Below are 16,774 nucleotides of genomic sequence, written 5' to 3'. Positions count from 1 at the left end.
ATATATTAAATATATACTAACTAAACATATTAAACTAAATACATATTTTGGCCTGCCTTTTGATCATGGTCAATGCTTTATGACAATAGCATATGGTTAATATTCATTCACCTTTGTTCCCTAAATATCTTTGCATAAACAATGTTTCTATACTTAAAAAACCCCAAATTCATCAAGGAAAGCATCTTCTAAATCTTACTGCTGTAAGCTCATTTTCCTCGACTGTTATTATACATAAGAGGCTTGATTTGACAGCTCCTATAATAACATATTATAAATTTTACATTGGATGTGTTTTAAACTCTTGTGATGGCAAAACCATTTTTCTTGAAGCTGATTGGTTGTGCAGGTCTACAACAGTGCTTAAATGTAACCCAAGCTTTCTGAAAAGGAGGAGTCTTTTTATTTTAAGACTTTTTGGTACAGAACATGGCATCTTCATGAAGAATTTTTGTTTTATCATTAAGAAATAAATGTGTCTAGCTTCTTGAGATCTCCCTGGCTTTAGCAACTTGTAGTCATTTCCACTGTAGACCATTAAGAATATATTTCAAAGACAGGCTAGCAAAGTTCAAGTAGAAGTTATTTTTTATATGTTGGAATTTCTAAGTGGCATTGGGTGAGTATTAGAGATTTTCAACATAATTAACATAGTTCCAAATAATGAACTTAATTCATAGATGTTGGTTGACTTCCTGATTGCATTCTTTGATGTTTGTTGATAATCAATTTTTGCACAGTAATCTTCTGATAAAACTTTAAACTTCTTCGTTTAGTTGGTGTATTTATTTTTCTTATAAGCTTTCTTCCAAACTAATTAGATCTCATTTAACACTGGGCTTTTGTACACGTCCCCATTGAGCATTCAAGTTTTGTCAACATTGCACTAAAAGTATCTCAAAATACAGTGCCTGGGTCATTTTCTCTCTGATTTAGCTTTCACCTTACTCTTAAAGCAACAGAAGATTAAGCTTGAAGAGAGTTTGAAAACTCTCTAATAAAGGTAGAGCTGAAGTTTTGCTCTTAGTTTCTTCATTTATTTGTTTCATTTCTATATTTGAGTTTCTTCTCATGCAAAATCTATACTTTTCTTAAAGGCTTATGAAAATTTTGGTGAAAAAATGTTGCTGCTGCAGTGCAGGCATGAAGCTTCGTCTCCTAAGCTAGATAACCTGGTGAGTATTTTCATTTATTTTTCCTAATACAAACAGATCACATATCGAACTAAATATTGTCAGAAGTACACTTGAGAGGATAAAACACTATTTAAATATGTCAGAAGAAAAAAGAGCATCTGAGACCACAGATGGAATGTTAGAACTAAGAACTTACATAGTCATTGTATTCCATAACAATCATTATAATTTAAAAAAACAGCTAAGCATAGACTTTTATCCAATCATGAATTTTTAGAGATGGAAGGAATCTTAAAGTCGTCCAACATATTAGTTTTATAAAAGAGTGACATTTGCAAAACAAAAGACCACATCTTCCTATATGAGTGTTTAGCATTATCAAGAATCTCAGTGACTGCTACTATAGAAATTAGATGGATGATTAAGCAAGATAGAAATTAAACATACAAAGCTTCCCCCAAAATCTCAGGCCATAATCTTAGAAAATAGATTTAGGAAAGCATTCACCAGTATTCTCTTTATTAACTTCCTTGTGCTGTTGTAGCCTATACTAAGCACACTAGTTTCAGTTATTTTTAATTCTCTACAATGCTATGATTCTGAAAATCTTTAATTGGTAGGAAAGACATTTACATATTACTGCTTCCTTTGTTTAATTACACTCTCCCAATTTCTCTGATATATAAAAGGTAACTGTTTAAACCTACAGTTTAAGAAAATGATGAAGTGTCCTCTAGTTATATTGCTTCTGTGGAAAGCAAGTAGAAGGGTGAGCATTGGCTCAAATCACTACTAGGTGCATTTCATGCCCAGGAAATGAAAGAAACAAAAGGAATGAGCAAATACTGGTGTCTATATCCTGGTTACTATGCTAGGAATTGTCTTGCATCTGATAAACCGTGAAAATATATCATTCTGATTAAAACCTTTATTTTTGTCTATTGTATATGCAAGTGGAAGAGTTTTCTTAAGGGGTTACCCAAGTAAATGCTTTAGAAGAAACCTTATTGAAAGATGTAAATACAAGTACTAATTATATAGGCCTTGCATAATTAACTAGAGTGGGATAAATAAAATCCATGAAAACAATCTCTGAACTTCATATTTGTCTATAGTTTCTATCTTTTCCTCTATGTTTAATCAAAGTGTCTAACAAAGAGATAAATTTATAGTTTTTCTTATTTTTTCCCATTTCTTTTACCAGACCTTGAGCAGAAGTGATTTGTAAAAAGATTAAATAATAACAATAATAATAATAGAAACAACAATAGCGGAAAGAAGAAAAGCATAGATTCTAAAACATTCCAGTGTACATAACAAGCCTTTTTATAATGGAATGTAGTCTATAGCACCTTAGAAACTAGCTCAAAGTACTGATTTTGGATTGTCCCGTCACTGGGACTGAGATTATCCTGAACAGTGAATATAGACACTACTATGACTTTCTAAACCAGCCTAGCAACTAGAAATTCAAAATCACCAATATTCATATTTTTCAAGATAAACTCCTAATTTCTAATTTTCACATTCCAGTGCTATGAGCCATCTTTTCAAGCATCAGTGTTTTCTCTGTCTCTCTGTCTCTGTCTCTCTCTCTCTCCCTCTTACTTTTACCTTTCCTTTTTAACTGACCCTTTTGGCAGCTTAGAACAGTACCAGGTAATAACCATCTAATAGTTTCTTAATGTAAAATAAACATGGCAGCAGAGGTCCCTTTCACTGTGTATATCAGTGTTCTCCTTGACAGGCAGGTGGGCTAGTGCCTGGATAAGCACCAAGTGCCCCCAGCAGAATTATTTCACAGTTCAAAACTAAAATCCAGTTTTGTATCCCAGGTACCAAGTGGAAAAATGAAGATTCTCCTGGTCTTTCTAGGTCTGCTTTGTTATTCCATAGCTATGCCAGTGAGTATTAAAAAAATTTAGGACTTTTCTTTATGTTCTATTGTTGCATAGTGTGGGGAAAATTCCTGGGCTTATTTCAATTGATGTTCTGAATTTGTCACAAATATTCTCTCACTTCCAGATGCAAATGCCCCGAATGCCTGGATTTAGCAGTAAAAGTGAGGAGGTATGTATGTTTAGTCTCAGGAGAGACATTTTCCAGAGCCCTGTCCTGAGAGTTCATTTAAAAAGAATATTAGGGAGTTCCCTGGTTGCCTAGTGGTTAGGATTCTGGGCTTTCAATGCCAGGCCCAGAGTCAGTCCCTAGTCAGGGAACTGAGATTCCTCAAGCTGCAGGTGCCACCAAAAAATAAAAAATAAAAAGGAGAATAATGGAAAACTTTCTGATATATAAAATTTCTTATGAAAGAGGTAGAGGGACTCTACCTCTTAAACTCTCAAATCATAGTGCCATAGAAGGTTTTTAAATTTCATTACTTATTTTAAATTCATGTACAACTAGTAAAAGACATTATGACTGTTATATCTAAAAATCAGAAACTTGCTTCTTGTGATTTTATTGAATAAAAAATTTTCACTTTGTGCCACATAAATGGATTCCTTTTGTCACAGATGCGCTATGGTCACTTCAACTTTATGAACTCCCCACCTGTAAGCTCCGCTTTATATTATTTCTAATGATTTCTTGTTTATATACAGATAGTTATAAGGTTTGTCTTAGCTAATAAAGACACCAATCATTATTCACATGTTTTAATTAACCATTATAAGAGTTTCAAGGAAAAAAAATTGTTTCACCTATCCCCTTACACCAAATTTTCTTCTTATTCATTAATATTGTACTTTCATGTAGAAAAAAGCATTTATTAATTACACTGCTTCTTTATATTTGAGAGAAATTTGTTCTGGGAAAAGACTGTACAAGATATATTTACAAATAATGAGAACAAAAAATAGCATAAGTAAATACTGGTAGGAGGATAAAGTTTTATTTGGATTATCTTGAAAGATAACACTAAAATTATGAAATAAGTTTTTGTCTAATTTTTAAAATTTAGCTTATACTTCCCACTATGTGCTAATTCTTAGAACTAACTAATAATGAACGTATTATCAGTTGAATCTTCTGGCATAATTTTTCTGAAAAAATTGTATGATAGTACAATAATACTATATGTTACTTTTGACTTTGGTAACATGATCATGAGACCCATTTAGGGGAAAAATCAAGGACTTCATCAATTTTCCCTTAATCTTTTTCATTCAAGTCATTCTCTTTTAAAGCCTCTCACCTAAAACCATCACCATTGTCAATTTTCTCATCTTTATCTTTTGATAGGCCCAACTTTTCAAACTCTCATTCTCAGTTTTAGCAACTTTGCCAGTGATTTGAAATTTTTACCAACTTAATTGTCATGAAATCCTACATCTTAATGCAAGATTTGCAATTTCACCTTCCATCAATCCACATGGCATTTGCACGGTATTGTGTGTGTATCATCCATAGACAGTGAGAGACTGATTAATGAAGCCTGGAGACAGAGACTGGTGTTAAGTCAGAGAGGGAATGTTTGAATGGGAACTACTGTTGTAAGAGGTCAATTCATACATTAGCATTTTCAGATTATAACTGCTTTTGCTTCCCTGCCAACCTTGTAATTGTGGAGATTTTCATAATGAAAACGGAATTAATGAGGATTCACCTGTAATCGAGAAGCACAGGCCCCATATAAGGATATTTACACACATAAAATTTTTACTCTTTCTCTTTCTTTTTTTTAACACTCTCACTTCGTCTTCTTTTTGCTCTTTCTCCTCTTCATCCAGCCTATAACAAGTCACAGGAATTGTGAACTTGATATCAACTCCTCTGTAACTTGACTTGTATACTTTTTACCTGAGTCAGGGCTTCAGAGTTAGAAAATTATAAGCTGAATTCTTTAACTGAAATTTCTCACCTAATTCTGCCTTTTGCTTTGTTTCCTTGGTTTTCTGAAAGACTGAAATTCATTTCTGTAAGAAAACATGTAAAGAAATGCTAGCTAGGCAGGTGAGAGGGAGGTCCAAGAGGGAGGGGATATATGTATACATATTGCTGATTCACTTCGTTGTACAGTGGAAACTAACACAACATTGTAAAGCAACTATACTCCAATTTTTAAAAATAACAAAAATAAAAAGTATGAGAGCATTTTTTAAAAAAATGCTAGGGCTTCCCTGGTGGCGCAGTGGTTGAGAGTTTGCCTGCCGATGCAGGGGACACGGGTTCGTGCCCCGGTCCGGGAAGATCCCACATGCCGCGGAGTGGCTGGGCCTGTGAGCCATGGCCGCTGAGCCTGCGCGTCCGGAGCCTGTGCTCCACAACGCGAGAGGCCACAACAGTGAGAGGCCCGCGTACCGCAAAAAAATAAAAAATAAAAATAATAAATAAATAAAATAAAATGCTAGCTAAAGAGCTTGAAGCTTCCATTGTTGACTTAAGCTTCATAGGCTTTTTAAGATCCTGGACTGAGTTTTAGAGACTGACAGAGAGGGTGGGGAGTGCTGGAGTACCAGCACTCATGTGAATTTACTGTTATTTACTACCCTTGCAGATGGCACAACTGGGTCCCTTGTATGGAAATGGTATGCAGCTCCCTCAGCTCTTCCTGCCGTACCAGATGCCCATGTGGCCTCAGCCACCACCCAACAAGCGCCCACAGAAACCTTCATCTCCCTCAGCACCCAAACACCAGAGCAAGACTGATCAAGCCCCAGAGACCCAGAAACCCAACCAGCCTCAACTAAAACAGCCCCTACCGGAGCATCCTTTAAAGCAGCCATCACTCACCCCAACTCAGTCCCAAGAGGAAACCCAGACACCTCAGGTGAGGCTTGCCCAGCAATATTCCAAACCAGAGTCATAAATGGCCTCAGAGGGCTTCGGAGGGCCATGCCACCCCCACAAACACACTTCCTCCAATGCTCCTCAACACGGATGCCGCTATGTACAAAACAGAATCATTAGTTTGGACACTTTCTTCCAAGGTGATGCTGTCACCACCTATCCAAAACTGCCTGGCAAGTCTATTCTAGCCTTCATTTAATGGAAAATTACCCAAATACTGTTGAGAAGCTCCTTTTAAAATACAGAGGCAACAGGGTATAAACATGAGCACCAACAGAAAAGTCAGGGAACAGACTCTTAGGAACGGCCCTTATTAGTTGTATGATCTTGAGCAAGTCACTTTGCCTTTCTAGGCTCCAGGTTCATCATGAGTAAATGGAATGTTCTCTAAGTCCCTTCCAGATCTATGCTTCGACTGTCTAAAACATTGCTCTGAAAGTTAACACTGCTTCCAGGACTTCAGGATAGCATAAATGTAGTCCTGACTTAAAACAAGAAGACGGGCAGATGATTTCTCAAGATCTCATCCATCATGGAGCTTCTAAAATGTTGTCTTGAGTCAATTAGCCTTCATTATCAGACCTATTATAGCTGTAGAGAATACAAATTTGAATGAAAAGACACTCCTGGCTTTGAATCCTGGCTTCAATCATTTACCAGCTCTGAGATTTGGGGCAAGTGACTCAATTTCTCTGAACCTCAGAATCTTAAGTTAAATGAAAATAATAATAGCACATATCTTCTACAGTTATGTAAAGATTAAATGAGCTTACTAGTATAAAATTCTCAGCACATTACCTAGAACGTAAGTGCTCAATAACACTAATTGTTATTATTATTATCATCTCTGCCCTTAAAAAATTCAGTTTAATGCAAAGGAAGATGTAGACTTCCAAGTTCTAAATAATTGTCTTTAATAAGTTTGTTTCATTTTTCATTTACTCTTCTCATTTCCACATCACTCTGATTCTTTTCTTCTTTCTAGGCATTCCCACCATTTGGCAACGGGCTATTTCCCTATCAACAGCTACCGTGGCATGTTCCACATGTGAGTTCTTTTCCTTTAAACTAGAACTGAAAAATAATATTAGCATGCTGTATCTCAAACTAATTTGAGTTCATACATTTTAAATGGAATGCCATATGCCAATCAGTAGAGAATATGAAACAAAATCATCACATCAGTAATCATGTAGGAAAAAAAGAATTTTTTAATTGGATTTTTTACTCAAATTGTTGAAATGAACATAGCCTAAATCATCCAACACTACTACTAACTTAGATAATGAATTAATTTCAAAAGGTTGTGCTCCTTCACTACTATTCCTCACCCAAGAGATGAGAAAACACAAAGATTATCCTCATTTAATGTAATGGGGAAACTGGGACAAAATGGAGTTTGAAAACCATGATTAGGCTAAGATCCTTCCATAATGTCTTATTATTTCTAGACAAAGATATTTCATTGTAAAGAATTTTGCATAATTATAGGAATCCTTTAAAGGTTAAAATCATTAAAATAAAACATAATGTTGAAATTGCATGGCAAGCATTTAAGATATGAATCGCAAAATAAACTAACTGAACTATAGAAATATTAATGGTCAGTTGCAGTTAAACAAAAACAACATCAATAAATATTTGATGACTCTTCATTTAGCTATGGCATTGGTTTTTCTTGTCTACAACTCTATAGCCAAGAAGGCTTTATATAACCAAGGAACAATTCATTTCAAGCAGTAAAAATTTCTTATTTCTTTTTCCTTATAAGAGTGACATCCTTTTTACTGGCAATACTGAACAAAGAAAATGAAGGCAGTACCAGGTGAAGATTTAAAGAGGAGATGAACATGATTCTCTTGCTGAAATAGCTATTAATCTCATCTATGTAGAACTTCTGTGGGAGCTGAATTGCTTTTTGAAACCCTCCCACTATGCTTTTCTCAACCCTCCTATGAGCAGAAACCCAACCTCCTAGTTTGATTAGGAAAATAAACCTTGGTTTTGACTATAAAAATATTTTAGTAATAATCCAGGAAGGATTGTCAGTTTGTCACCTTAAATGTAAACATTCAAAAAATAACATCATTATTTAATCTCAATTATTAGATATTCTAATATAGATGCTTGGATCCTAACAGCACTCAAATCTCTGTGCATGTGTGTGTGTGTGTGCACGCACACGTGTGTGCATTGGTGATGGGGCAGGACGACTGCCAGGATATGCAGCCACATGTGGTATTTTCCGTAAGATAACCTGGGATCCAGATGAAGGCTTTGTATTTACCAGAATTCACTGATGGTTATGTCATAATTATTAATAGCTAGATTTTAAGAGCTAATGACTCAGAAGCTAAAAGCCACCAACAGTGCTAACGCTGACTTGAACTATTTTTAAAAATCTTGAGTTTTACAATCAAATGGCAACATAGAAAGTGGTTTTCTCTGTGTTCATTGTGTCTTTCACCTTTCAGAGGGTACCACCAGATTATGGACGTCTACCAGTCAGCAATGAAGACGGTGGAGTAAGTACAAGCAAAGCTACAATCCTCATTAGGAATTACAATATGAAAGTCTCTGCTTTTTTTTATCCCTATCTAATAAGAAAGTTAAAATCCAACACATGAACCTGTAGCTCAAGCACCTGTGATTTTTAAAAAGTGAAACAAACCAAGCAAGTAATCTAAAATAAAATAAATGTGATATATCATTTCTCCCCTGCATGTATAGAAATCAACCTCTCTCTCTCTCTCTCTCTCTCTCTCCCTCTCTCTCTCTCTCAGAAGGCTAACTTACTAACCTTTGCTCAAGGCTGATGCTGGACTCTAAACAGTGATGGAACAACTAGTCAACAGGAACGAAGTAAATCTATCTCAGAATGTTATCCCCAGAAGGAAATTAAGTAACCATCTAATGACCTCATTGTACAAATAAATTGAAGCCAAGAGAAGCTAAATTACTATTCAGTTTTACCTACTGAGTTAGAGGATAAACTGGACCCAGAATCCAAGTGTTCTGATATCCTATTCAATGGGTTTTTTAGTACACCACACTAGGAGAGGGGCCAAATGCAGTGATACACTATTTAAATATTCTAGCAATGTGTCATCAAAAAAAGCCATTGTAGTGATTGTGGCACAGTACCCCACCCCTGGAGTGTACTTCCTCTTTTTCCCTAAATATGTGATATGTCCTCAGTGAAATGTGGAAACCTGATAGTTCTAGGGGGAGGGGCTGAGGGGCGGGTTGTTAAAACAATGACATTGAAAATTCCTATTCAGTAATAGCATAAGGTGCTTTCAGATATATCATTGTGAAATAATCCCAAATCATTATTCAGATAAGTGCATGCAACCTGGAAATGGGCACTTCAATTTTTTGAATTTTTATTGTGGTATAGTTGGTTTACAATGTTGTGTTAGTTTCAGGTGTAGAGCAAAGTGAATCTGTTATATATATGCACGTATCCACTCTTTTTTAGGTTCTTTTCCCATGTAGGCCATTACAGAGTATTGAGTAGAGTTCCCTGTGCTATACAGTATGTCTTTATTAGTAATCTGTTTTATATATAGTAGTGTGTATATGTCAATCCCAATCTTCCAATTTATCCCTCCTCCCCCTTACCCCCTGGTAACCATAAGTTTATTTTCTATATCTGTGACTCTATTTCTGTTTTGTAGATAAGTTCATTTGTACCCTTTTTTTTACATTCCACATATAAGCGGTATCACATGATATTTGTCGTTCTCTGACTTCACTCAGTGTGACAATCTCTAGGTCCATCCATGTTGCTGCAAATGGCATTATTTCATTCTTTTGGACATTTAGGTTGCTTCCATGTCCTGGTTATTGTAAATATGGGCACTTCAAATTTTTACAAACATTTCATGAGAGAGTGAAGGAGGATGACACAGGCAATTTGCATAGGTATTAACATCTGCATTCCACCTCTCAGGGACACTGCCTGATTTGCTGCATGCTGTCCGAGACATATCCTCACCCATCCATCTCTTCATCTCTATCCACAAGTAGGGATAAAAATACTTTTTCTTTAGATTGTATTTTTTTTTAAAGAAAGACTAAATGACCTAAATGCCACATGTGTGTCTAACAAACATACTAACTGACACTGCTCATGATGATTGCATCATTCATTAAACAAACATTAAGCACTTCCCACTGTGCTAAGTACTGGGGAAAACAAAGATGAGAAGAATGTTTTCACTCAAAAACTTCACATGGGAAAGTCAAGTGGGAGAATCCCAGAAAAATAAGCAACTGAAATTCAGTGGGATAATTGTTAAAGCAGAAGCCTATACTGCTGGGGACACCTGAGAGTAGAGCCTAATTCTGCCTAAGAAAACCAGGACAGAGAAGGGAGCATTCAAGCTGAGTCCAGAAGATGAATCAAGTTCTCCAGGAGGGATAAATGTATAGGCAAAGAGAAAGTTCAATCTGAAGAAGCCATGTGCAAAGGCACTGAAACATAGAGTACTCAGAGAACTAAAAGTAGCTGTTTTTAAATTATTATTTATTGTAGTAAGAACACAACATGAGATCTACCCTCCCAACAAATTCTGAAGTATACAATACAATATTGTTGCCTATAGGTACAATGTTCTACAGCAGATCTTATTCATCTTGCTTAACTGAACCGTTAAGCCCGTTGATTAGCAACTCCCCATTTCCCCCTCCCCCTAGCCCCTGGCAATCACCATTCTACTCTTTAATTCTATGAATCTGACTCTTTTAGATACCTCATAAAATGGAATCATGCAGAATTCATCTTTCTGTGACTGGCTTATTTCACTTACCAAAACGTCCTCAAGGTTCATCTATGTTGGTGCATATTGCAGAGTTTCCTTCTTTTTTAAGGTCATTGTGAATAGTGCTGCAAGTAGTGTGATTTACAACCGCATAAACTACAAGGGGGAGGAAATGAGGCTGGATATAATTGTTATGGGCCAGATGATTATTTAAAATAATAATTATTATCTTTATTAATATTATATATTATTATTATCAGGCACTTAGTAAGTACTAGGGACTGAGCTTTATATATGTTACCTCACTTGATCTTCATGATAACCTATGAGGTAGATATTATTTTATTATCTCCATTTTACAAATGAATAAACTGAGGTTAGCCCAGAGTCATATTATTAGTACTGGTGGAATAGGGATTTTAACCCATATTTGTCTAGAGTCCCACTCTTTGGCACCATGCTTTGTATGTTATGCTCTGGGTTTACAGTTTGTCCTGTAAGGTAAGGGCAACTTTAATTAATATTTAAGGAGGAAAGTGACAGAACTTTCCCACATACCCACCCCCAACCTCCACTACTCTGATGGCAATGGACAGGCAGGATTATAGGAAAGTAAAATTATATCCAGAGTAACCAGTAAGAAAACTGTTGCAATAGTTCAGGGGTATTGGGGATAAAGGAGGAGGAGACAAAGATGAAAGTTTAGATTTTATAAGATTTGGTCATTAATTATCTGGGGGAAATAAAGGAGAGAGTGGAAACTTGGGAAACTGGGTATATAGTGGTGAATTCTGCTTAGATATAGAATATTAGAGAATAAGGTTTTGGGGAAAATGAGTCCAGTCTGGGTACATTCAATTGGAGATACTCATAAACTCTTTAGTGTAGCAGTCTTGCTGTCTCAACCTCAGGAGAGAATCATGTGCCAGAGTTATGGCTTTAGGAGTCACTGGCATGTATCTGTATTGAAAGAACTGGACTGCAATAGATTGATCAAAGCAGGTGTGCAAAATGAGAACAAAAGAATAAGGTGGATAGAGGATGGAATCCTAAAAAAAAACAAAAAGAACTTAGATTTAGAATCCAGGCCTAGGAAGTGAAAACTGAAAAGTAATGGTCAGAGAGTAAGAGTACCAGAAGGAAGAGGGTCATGGAAACCAAGGAGGAATCAAATTTCAAGAAAGAAAGCGTAGCCAACGGTGATTTAAAAATTATGTGGCCAATAAGATTTTTATTATCACTTTTAAAAATTCCAAGCAGCACCATGGTGGGAAACAAAGAATAATTGTCAATTTCCATCTTCTTCCCTACAGAATCCTTACTTTGGATATTTTGGATATCATGGATTTGGGGGCCGTCCTCCTTATTATTCAGAAGAGATGTTTGAACAAGATTTTGAAAAACCAAAAGAAAAAGATCCTCCTAAAACAGAAAGTCCAGCCACTGATCCTTCGGCTAATTCAACAGTTCCTGAAACTAATTCTACCCAGTCAAATGCACCCAATCCCAGAGGGAGTCAGGGTGGGAATGACACCAGCCCAACAGGAAACAGTGTCCAGGGGTCTAACACTGTGAGCAATGCTACAGCTCAAAACAGCCCTGCAGTAAATGTTTCAGGCCAGGGAGTTCCAAGAAGTCAAACCCCACGGGGACCAAGTCAGACAAATATTCATGAAAATTATCCAAATCCTAACATCCGTAGTTTTCCTGCAGGAAGACAATGGCGACCTACTGGCACCGCTATGGGGCACAAACGTAATGGGCCTTTTTACCGAAATCGACAAATTCAAAGGGGTCCCTGGTGGAACTCCTTTGTTTTGGAAGGCAAACAAGCAGTTCGTCCAGGATATCCAATATACCGCAGAGCTTATGCTTCCACTGCAAGAGGCAACTCTCCCAATTATGCAGGAAATGCAGCAAATTTCAGAAGAAAGCCTGAAGGGCCAAATAAACACCCTGTGGGAACCAATGTTGCCCCTCTGGGTCCCAAACATGGTACTGTTGGCCACAATGAAAACATCCAAAATCCAAGAGAGAAGCCAGTAAGTCAAAAAGAAGGAATAGTCATTCCTACAAGGGATCCAAGTGGCCCCTGGAGAAACTCTCAAGACTATGGAGTTAATAAATCAAACTATAAACTGCCTCACCCTGAGGATAACATGCTAGTCCCAAATTTTAATTCTATTGGTCAACGTGCAAACTCTTATTACCTGAGAGGAGATTCCAGAAGAGCTCCAAATTCTAATGGACAAACCCAAAGCCAGAATTTGCTCAAAGGGATTATTTTAGAGCCAAGAAGAATTCCATATGAATCAGAAATTAATCAGCCAGAATTAAAGCACAGTATATATCAGCCTGTGTACCCTGAGGGATTTCCTTCCCCTGCAAGGGAACATTTTAATGCTGGAAGAAATACTTGGAACCAACAAGAAATCTCTCCACCTTTTAAGGAAGATCCTAGAAGGCATGAAGAACACTTACCTCATCCTTCCCATGGCTCTGGAGGACGTGTTTACTACCCTGACTATAACCCCTATGATCCCAGGGAAAACTCACCATACCTTAGAAGTAATACATGGGCTGAAAGAGATGATTCTCCCAATACAATGAGGCAACCTGAAAATCCACACTATCCCATGAATACTCCAGACCCAAAAAAGACAATCCCTTATAATGAAGAAGACCCAATAGATCCAACTGGAGATGAATCTTTTCCAGGACAAAGTAGATGGAGTGTGGCGGAGTCAAGCTTTAAAGGAGATCCAACAGTTAGGCACTATGAAGGCGAGCAATATACCTCAAATCAACCAAAGGAATACCTTCCCTATTCCTTAGATATTAATCCATCAAAACCCAGGAAGGATTTCCCTTATGGTGAATTTTACCCCTGGAGCCCAGATGAGAATTTCCCATCATATAATACAGCTCCCACTGAACCGCGGCCAGTGGAGAGCAGGGGCTATTATGCTAATAATGCCGTTGGACAAGAAGAAAGCACTATGCTTCCTTCTTGGAACTCCTGGGACCACAGGATTCAAGCCCAAGAGCAGAAAGAAAGAAAGCCATATTTTAACAGAAATTTCTGGGATCAGCCAACAAATTTACACAAAGTCCCTGCTAGTTCACCATACCAGAAGGAGAACAAGCCTTATTCCAGTGACTCCCCAGCTGGGCTTCAGAAAAATCCAGTATGGCATGAAGGTGAGAATTTGAATTATGGCATGCAGATCACTAGGTTAAATTCACCAGAGAGAGAACACTTGGTTTTCCCAGACTTAATTCCTCCAAGTTACCCAGCAGTTCAAAAAGCAGCACATTTATTTCACCTAAGCCAGAGAGGCCCTTGCTGTGCTGGTGGCTCCACAGGGCCCAAGGACAATCCACTTGCGCTACAAGACTACACTCCATCTTTTGGTCTTGCACCAGGGGAGAACCAAGACACCAGCCCTGTGTATATAAAAGACAGTCAAACTAAGCATGTAAGACATACTATCTCCCCGACAAGCATCCTAGCTGGCCAAAGAAACAGCTCAGAGAAAAGACTGCCTGGAGAAAGTCAAAACCCAAGTCCTTTCAGAGATGACATGTCCACTCTGAAGAGGAACACACCACGTTCCATAAATCAGTTGGGCCAAAGGGGAATTATGCCCTTTCCCGAAACCAGTTCCCTTCAATCAAAGAATACACCTTGCCTCAAAAGTGATCTTGGAGGAGAAGGAAACATTTTGGAACAAATATTTGAAGGCAACCAGCTCAATGAAAGAACTGTTGATCTTACTCCTGAGCAGCTTGTTATTGGTACACCTGATGAAGGTCCCAAGCCAGAAGGAATTCCAAGTGAAGTGCAAGGAAATGAGGGTGAAAGGCAGCAGAGACCATCTAGCATCCTACAGTTACCATGTTTTGCCTCCAAATTAACAAAGTATCACACCTCCAGCACTGGAACTCCATCTAGCATTGGAAGGCAAGGCTCATTTGATGGGGATCCAATTATGCCTACTGAAATTCCTAACTCATTGGCTGAGTTAGCTACCAGGGCACAGTTTCAGAATATAAATGTAGACCCACTTAATGGAGATGAACACACTCTATTTGATTCTCTTCAAGTAGGGACCAATCCACAGGACCAGGTGCAAGACTGCTTACTACTTTAGGCCTAGGAATTATCTCAATCAAGCATTCTTTGGGGAAGGAAAATACCTGCTATTCTACAGTGGTTTCCAGACATTCTTCCCCCAAGATTTGATAAGTATCTCACCCTCTTGGTTATCCTTAAGTTTTTCCCCATTCCAGCAATAGGAGGTTGGGGCTCTGGGAGTTGCTAGATCCAGTATTGTCACCAATTAGCACACACTTAAAAAAAAAAAAAACAGGAAGGCTATGACCACCAGTGCCTTGAAACTTAGAAGCCACTTGTCTGGATTAGTTTCCCTTTGCTTGCCGATTCTTCCTTTTTCTCTCAAGGTTCCATACTTGCAAAATTGTCTGGTTTTGCAAGACAGAAAAGCAGATGAATTTTCCATTTTATGTATGGAGATCTATACATCAATATAACCCTAATGCACTGTACTTTTTTTTTTCTCATGTTGGTCTTTGTCAGGTTTTTTTTTTTCCTGGTTAATATTCTCTTTTGGAATTTTTTCTTCTACTACCTCTTTCTTTACCTTTATCATTTCCTTTTTTATCTTCCTTCCTTCTTTTCTTTCTTTCAACCATTCTATGTTTAGCTTTCTATTTTTTCCTTCCCCATCTTCCTCTATCACTTCTTATATAATAAGCTATCTTTAACCATCACTAGTCTTTACATCTACTTTCTCCATATGTCTTCCTCTCTTTTCACCTTTCTGTTCTGTCTCCCAATGTATCACTTGTCAATCAATCTCTTTCTCTGACTCCTTTCTTCCCTTCCATTTATCTTTTTTCCCTGCTATACCATTTGCATATCTTAAGACTGCCCATCTCACTCCCTCTTTGTATTTCCTCTAAATTCTATCCCAATTTTTCTCTTGGCCCAGCCTAACCATCATTGTAGAATGTATTTTGGAAATAGTAGACACTATTACCTACTTTTATTTTTAATTTTCTTATGGCCTTTACCAGGTAGACACAACTAAGCCAGAGGAACACATCCAAGAAGAAGAATGGGGGAAGAGAGAATATTTACCCAGAACTAGTAGCCTGGAGACAAGACTTAGGAAGGTAGAGAGGGAAGAACTCCCCCTCTTCGACTGAGCATCAGATAAAAAGAGTAGGACTTGCCATACCCCATCACCAACTCATAATCTGCAAGATCTAGAGAATATATTGGGGGTAACACTATCTCAATCAAATAAGAGAAACACTCAGTGGTTAATTTCTTTAGTAGCCCAGTGTAAGTGATCCTACCGGTGTATGCTACTACTAACATATAGACTTATTCTTCATGCCCTGGTAGAACTATTCACACACTTCCTTTGTATCTTGATTAAATAGTGTAAATTATTTTGTAAAGTAGATATTTCTATACTGCCTTGCTTAGAATACATCTAGGTATTTTGTTTTGTTTTTAATAATGGCACTTCGGCCTACTCTCTGTATATTCCTTCCTAGAGAGGAAGAATTCTCTGAATTATCTAGAAAGTTACCTTTTAGCTCTTAGGAATTTATTAGGAGAAAATTTCCTGGGACAGATTTCACAAGAAGACAATAAGAAAATATGTTGAAAACTTCCTGAGGATTCTTGTCCTTTGAGTCTTCTCAAGTTCCTGGCGCAGTGTCTTGCACATAGTAGACAGCTTATAAATATTTATTGACTGGTTTTAAAACAGCTTTTGAAGCTCCCACGAAAATAGCACAGTGTGCTTGTCCTGTGGGTAAACCATCTGGGATGCTGAACAAGCCACCACACTCTGTAGCTTTACATAGTCAACAACATTTGCATTGTAGAATCTCAGGGTAAGAAGGGATCTTAGAGGTAGATTACCTAGGCCAATCAACTAGGTGCTTAAATCCACCACCGCCACCACCAGATTTTAATCACACCCTGAAAAATTATTAACTTATTCTATATAAAACTGTCTCTTAAGAATTATCCTCATCAAA

The 16,774-nt window shown here is 37.3% G+C and overlaps 1 protein-coding gene across 1 annotated transcript; it reads left to right on the top strand.

Annotated features, from left to right (window-relative positions):
* The first annotated feature begins 1,121 nt into the window (after positions 1-1,121).
* Positions 1,122-16,260, top strand: ENAM (enamelin). The gene is made up of 8 exons (XM_029235537.1): positions 1,122-1,175; positions 2,972-3,040; positions 3,162-3,206; positions 3,653-3,691; positions 5,635-5,907; positions 6,913-6,975; positions 8,402-8,452; positions 12,007-16,260. The coding sequence occupies exons 1-8, from the start codon at positions 1,122-1,124 to the stop codon at positions 14,845-14,847; spliced, it is 3,435 nt and encodes a 1,144-aa protein (XP_029091370.1). The 3' UTR covers positions 14,848-16,260.
* Positions 16,261-16,774: the final 514 nt, after the last annotated feature.

The sequence above is a fragment of the Monodon monoceros genome, unplaced genomic scaffold (genome assembly GCF_005190385.1).
Source record: "Monodon monoceros isolate NGI ecotype Baffin Bay Population unplaced genomic scaffold, NGI_Narwhal_1 Super_Scaffold_20, whole genome shotgun sequence".
Classification (NCBI taxonomy): domain Eukaryota; kingdom Metazoa; phylum Chordata; class Mammalia; order Artiodactyla; family Monodontidae; genus Monodon; species Monodon monoceros.
This window is presented reverse-complemented; position numbering and strand designations above follow the sequence as displayed.

Coding starts and splice junctions, on each gene's coding strand:
- ENAM (XM_029235537.1), top strand. CDS start 1,122: ATGTTGCTGCTGCAGTGCAGGCATGAAGCTTCGTCTCCTAAGCTAGAT. Junction 3,692..5,634: donor ACTTTATGAACTCCCCACCT/GTAAGCTCCGCT, acceptor CTACCCTTGCAG/ATGGCACAACTGGGTCCCTT. Junction 6,976..8,401: donor TACCGTGGCATGTTCCACAT/GTGAGTTCTTTT, acceptor TTCACCTTTCAG/AGGGTACCACCAGATTATGG.